At 42.0% G+C, this 6000-nt stretch overlaps 1 protein-coding gene across 1 annotated transcript in view; it reads right to left on the bottom strand.

Moving 5' to 3' along the window:
* Nucleotides 1–417: 417 nt before the first annotated feature.
* Nucleotides 418–6000, bottom strand: part of LOC124795152 (anaphase-promoting complex subunit 2) — a 118443-nt gene continuing 112860 nt past the window's right edge. Inside the window, exon 14 of the mRNA XM_047259040.1 lies at nucleotides 418–749. Coding sequence (XP_047114996.1) covers nucleotides 543–749 — 207 coding nt within the window. The 3' untranslated portion in view covers nucleotides 418–542. The remainder of the gene's footprint in view (nucleotides 750–6000) is intronic.

Raw genomic sequence — 6000 nt, 5'->3', positions numbered from 1 at the left:
GAACTGAGGAACAATGTGTCTGTTGAAGTGCATATTCTGATGCTTACAGTGCCACCTATTGGTCAATTTTTTGTTAAATTTATTTGTTCCGTGACACTTCCCCCATGTCAATAATATGCTGCTCGCATTTGACATCATTATGATCAGTGAGTCTCTTTCTACAGCTTTTTGAAACTGGAATTTTAATTATGAACACCCTGTACATAGTATAACAGCTAACAAATAGTAAGTATTTACTGTCATTTGTGTTTGTTTCCTTAGAATTATGTAAATGTCAAGATGTAAGGAGTTTATATATGTAAATGATAGAAACAAGTCTTAAACTTACGTTTTTTCATTTGCCTACCAGTTCTGCAACGAGGGAGCAGATTGGAATGTTTAGCTGATGTTGTTTTTGTTTGGTAATACAAATTAGAATACAAAAGCAAATTCTTTTAATTACATTGTATACATCATAATTAATTCCAATTTCAAACATTTTTGTACAATTAAAGAACAACTGTGTACTGCCGTGTAGCTGGTGACCTTGTTTCACTTGTTGTCTATGATTTAGGTAAGCGATAGTACCCGCCACTGAACAGCAACTGATGTTCACGAACTTTTCTGTCAAGGAAATGTCTTAGTTCTTGTATATTGCATTCCACAGATGTTGGTCCCTGTGATGCAAACATTTTGAGCATCTGATGTATCCGCTCTAGAGGCATTGAGTCCAAATTTGTGAGCATTCCAACAATATACGACCAGAATACCTGTAAGATACAAAGAGGGAAAAATCATTAACCAGCCTACTGAAGTTAACAGAATGGACCATAAGACAAAATTATTATGTAACAAAACTGAGTTTGAACAAGCTGCAAAACTAACCACATTTAAGAAAAATTACACTTACAGATTTAACCAATGCTTCATTGGTTGACGGTAGAAATTGCTACTGTAAGTTAATTATTTAAATAATATATATACTTCTGGATTATAGATGGTCGTTGATGTTAATGGAACCACAATTTCATAAAGAAACAGAGTTGCTCCCTTTTCGACTGTAAAATAATATTTTCCAACTGTCAACCTGCTTCCACCTAAGAACATTTGAGTGGGTGAGGGCAATGGATTGTTCACTTTGGAACTGGTATAGGGACTGATGGAAATGGATGGAAATGGAATTGCCCTCACCCACCTGATCCTTCACCTACACATCAACTCAGCCAATGAACACACCCGTCAACTCCAATCCTTAATAAAAGTCAATCTTTCCTCTCCCACATCCACACTGGCTGTTCAGAGCAGCCTCCTACAGGCCAACTGCAAATTAGAACAGCATGCCACCCTCCACCTCAAAAAACTATCCAATCTCCTGGTTTCCCACCTCCGGAAAGGCAACTCACTCACCCTTCACAACCTTTCCAGCAAACCTCAACCTCCTCTCATAGCACACAGACCCAGTCTTTCCCATCTACTCAATCTCCCACTTCCAGCTCCACTCCCCCCAAAACCTCAAAATTCTAATTAACACAATCTGGAACCACAACACCCTAATTCAGTAGTTAACCTTTCCTCCAAACCTCTCTCCCAATCCGAAACCTCTGTCCTATCCAAAGGCCTCACCTTCAGCCCCACTCCCAGATTCAACCAAACAGCCCTCGTCAAAGATTTTCTGTCCTACACTCGTACTCTCTGCTGGAAATATCACTTTGCCTCGAAGAAAAATGATCCTAATCCTACTCCTAATGATCCAACTCCCCAAGACACTATCCAAATTGAACCCTAACTGGAACAGTTCCGTCCTCCGTCACAGCAGGACCCCACCTCCTCCTCCTCAAAATCACCCTCTCCAAACCTTCCAGGAATTTCTGACTTCCAGCCTTGCCTCTCAATCCTTCTTAAAAAACCTTAATCCTACTCCCAACATCACCACTGCTGAAGCCCAGGCTATCCGTGATCTGAAGGCTGACCGATCCATCGTCATTCTTCTGGCAGACAAGGGTTCCATGACCGTGGTACTTGATCGTCGGGAGTATGTAACTGAGGGACTGCGTCAGCTTTCAGACAACACTACATACAAAGTTTGCCAAGGCAATCCCATTCCTGATGTCCAGGCGGAGCTTCAAGGAATCCTCAGAACCTTAGGCCCCCTACAAAACCTTTCATCTGACTCCATCAACCTCCTGACCCCACCGACACCCCGCACCCCTACCTTCTACCTTCTTCCTAAAATTCACAAACTCAATCATCCCGGCCGCCCCATTGTAGCTGGTTACCAAGCCCCCACAGAACATATCTCTGCCTATGTAGATCAACACCTTCAACCCATTACATGCAGTCTCCCATTCTTCATCAAAGACACCAACCACTTTCTCGAATGCCTGGAATCCTTACCCTGTCTGTTACCCCCAGAAACCATCCTTGTAACCATTGATGCCACTTCCCTATACACAAACATCCCGCACGTCCAGGGCCTCGCTGCAATGGAGCAGTTCCTTTCACGCCGATCACCTGCCACCCTACCTAAAACCTCTTTCCTCATTACCTTAGCCAGCTTCATCCTGACCCACAACTTCTCCACTTTCGAAGGCCAGACATACCAACAATTAAAGGGAACAGCCATGGGTACCAGGATGGCCCCCTCGTACGCCAACCTATTTATGGGTCGCTTAGAGGAAGCCTTCTTGGTTATCCAGGCCTGCCAACCCAAAGTTTGGTACAGATTTGTTGATGACATCTTCATGATCTGGACTCACAGTGAAGAAGAACTCCAGAATTTCCTCTCCAACCTCAACTCCTTTGGTTCCATCAGATTCACCTGGTCCTACTCCAAATCCCATGCCACTTTCCTTGATGTTGACCCCCATCTGTCCAATGGCCAGCTTCACACGTCTGTCCACATCAAACCTACCAACAAACAACAGTACCTCCATTATGACAGCTGCCACCCATTCCACATCAAACAGTCCCATCCCTACAGCCTAGGTCTTCGTGGCAAACGAATCTGCTCCAGTCCGGAATCCCTGAACCATTACACCAATAACCTGAAAACAGCTTTCGCATCCCAACCTGGCACAGAAGCAAATAACCAGAGCCACTTCCTCATCCTCTCAAAACCAGAACCTCCCACAGAAGAACCCCAAAAGTGCCCCACTTGTGACAGGACACTTTCCGGGACTGGATCAGACTCTGAATGTGGCTCTCCAGCAGGGATACGACTTCCTCAAATCCTGCCCTGAAATGAGATCCATCCTTCATGAAATCCTCCCCACTCCACCAAGAGTGTCTTTCCGCCGTCCACCTAACCTTCGTAACCTCTTAGTTCATCCCTATGAAATCCCCAAACCACCTTCCCTACCCTCTGGCTCCTACCCTCGTAACCACCCCCAGAGTAAAACCTATCCCATGCACCCTCCCACCACCACCTACTCCAGTCCTGTAACCTGGAAAGTGTACACGATCAAAGGCAGGGCCACGTGTGAAAGCACCCACGTGATTTACCAACTGACCTGCCTACACTGTGAAGCTTTCCATGTGGGAATGACCAGCAACAAACCATTCGCATGAATGGGCACAGGCAGACAGTGTTTGTTGGTAATGAAGATCACCCTGTGGCTAAACATGCCTTGGTGCACAGCCAGCACACCTTGGCACAGTGTTACACCGTCAAGGTTATCTGGATACTTCCCACTAACACCAACCTGTCAGAACTCCGGAGATGGGAACTTGCCCTTCAGTATATCCTCTCTTCTCGTTACCCGTCAGGCCTCAACCTCCGCTAATTTCAAGTTGCCACCACTCATCCCTCACCTGTCATTCAACAGCATCTTTGCCTTTGTACTTCCACCTCGACTGACATCTCTGCCCAAACTCTTTGCCTGTACAAATGTCTGCTTGTGTCTGTGTATGTGTGGATGGATATGTGTGTGTATGCGAGTGTATACCTGTCCTTTTTTCCCCCCAAGGTAAGTCTTTCCGCTCCTGGGATTGGAATGACTCCTTACCCTCTCCCTTAAAACCCACATCCTTTCGTCTTTCCCTCTCCTTCCCTCTTTCCTGATGAAGCAACCATTGGTTGCGAAAGCTTGAATTTTGTGTGTATGGTTGTGTGGCTATCATGCTGCCAGCGCTCTATATATATATATATATATATATATATATATATATATATATATATATATATATATATATAGGCAGTTTTTCATTATATTCTGATGAGTTGTTTCTTCACAATAATGTCAAATGCAGACAATGTAATTGAGCTTTCTATCAGAGTTACTGTGGTGGAAAAAAACATGGGTGCAGAGCTTGAAGTTTTCTCAGTTACATATAATTAATAATGAATAATCCCCTTGTTTGTTAGTTAACAGTTCGTAAAGCAGTTGCACTAGTAATTGCAAATCTATGTGAGATTATGGTGGAGCACAGTTTCCATTCCATAACTCTTTATCTTTTCCGTGTTATTCAATTATTTTCCATCAGCATAACCTTTTTGTAGAACTTTCTGAATCTGAAGTTAAGTTTCCAAACAACACTCCAAAGGGCTGCTCCATCCAAATAAGAGAAGTCTTCCACTTCATTTCTCAATTTCTCTAAAATGATCACTACTGATGAAAACTGTTTTCTCACATATAATAATGAAAACTTTGCGAGCTTTGGAATGGATTCTTTGCTCAGCTAGAGTTCACATACCAACATGTGCCCCCCCCCCCCCCTCTCCCACCACACACACACACACACACACACACACCTGTGCAGCTACATTGTGCCAACTGAACACACAATCCTGGGACTGCAGATTGGCAGGTACACAGCGGTGAGTGATCGTGTTGGGTGAAATGGTTAGAGGGGGAAAAGAGACAGGGTACAAGAGGGGTTGGTGAGGGTGGCTGATGGCCTGGTGGGAGCAACAAGGCTATGGGATGGGAACATGGGAGGGAGAGTATAATAAGTCACCCCCCTCTGACATTACCTCTTTTTTTTATTTTTTATTTTTTTTATATATAGAGATAACCGATACCATGTATACTATTGATTCTTGCATAGGTTAAAATTACCTCAGCTGTTTTACTAAAGGAATTCATAGGATTTTGTATATAATGTATTCTATTTCAGACTAAAATGTATGAAAAAGAAATTAATGTGTTACAATTGATATGTACTAACAGTTAAAATTACTCTTCTTTTCAAAATAATTGAAATTACATTTGCGGCATACTTAAAATTCATATTATTAATTGCACAATCTAATGCTAATTATTAAATTTATGTATAGATTGATTTACAAAATAATAATATATTTTAGCAAAGATTCTTCTTTGGTAAAGAAAGTTTGTAAACTCTTTTGCTTTGTAAACTCTTTGGAATAATGTGAGTACCGCAGAACGTAAGTAGTGGTGGGCATTCCTCTGATGGTAGTAGATGTTTTCTAAGTTTGTCACCAACAATGCAATTATTGTTTTTTTTCTTTTTTTAAATTTGGAAAACGCAAAAACAGTGTGATGTTGAAAGATGTGACAAAGAATAAAACTCAAGAACAAAATTGGTAAATCTTCAATCAGTTATTTAGTCATCAATAACCGACAAAATCAAAATTTCAGCTGCAAGAATGTACCCCTAGACAAGACTTTGAACCATCAACAACAACAACGAGATAATGAAGATAAGTAAAAAGTTATTCTTTTGTATATCTTATGCCTCTTGAAATTTTCAAAATTTGTGCAAAGAGAGAGAATTTTAATAGTGATGTGTGGGAGGGTAAGGTTACAAGAGGCCACATAAGCACTCATAGAAATGCGACATACAGGCATCACAGTCAGTGAGTGAGTGCCCCACATGATGACAATGACATGGAGGAGTGGTTTAGGAAAGAATAACAGGACAGAAAAGGTGGAGACTGTTGGTTAGAAAGTATGGGTGCTGTGGGTTAACAGAGACTGAGGTTAGGATGAGCACAGGAATGAAAGGTGTTGTGAGGATAACTCCCACCTAAGTAGTTCAGAAAAGATGATACAGAGGGGA

The sequence above is a fragment of the Schistocerca piceifrons genome, chromosome 4, assembly GCF_021461385.2.
Source record: "Schistocerca piceifrons isolate TAMUIC-IGC-003096 chromosome 4, iqSchPice1.1, whole genome shotgun sequence".
Taxonomy (NCBI): Eukaryota; Metazoa; Arthropoda; class Insecta; order Orthoptera; family Acrididae; genus Schistocerca; species Schistocerca piceifrons.
The sequence above is the reverse complement of the archived record's forward strand: the minus strand, read 5'-3'. Positions and strand labels throughout refer to the sequence as shown.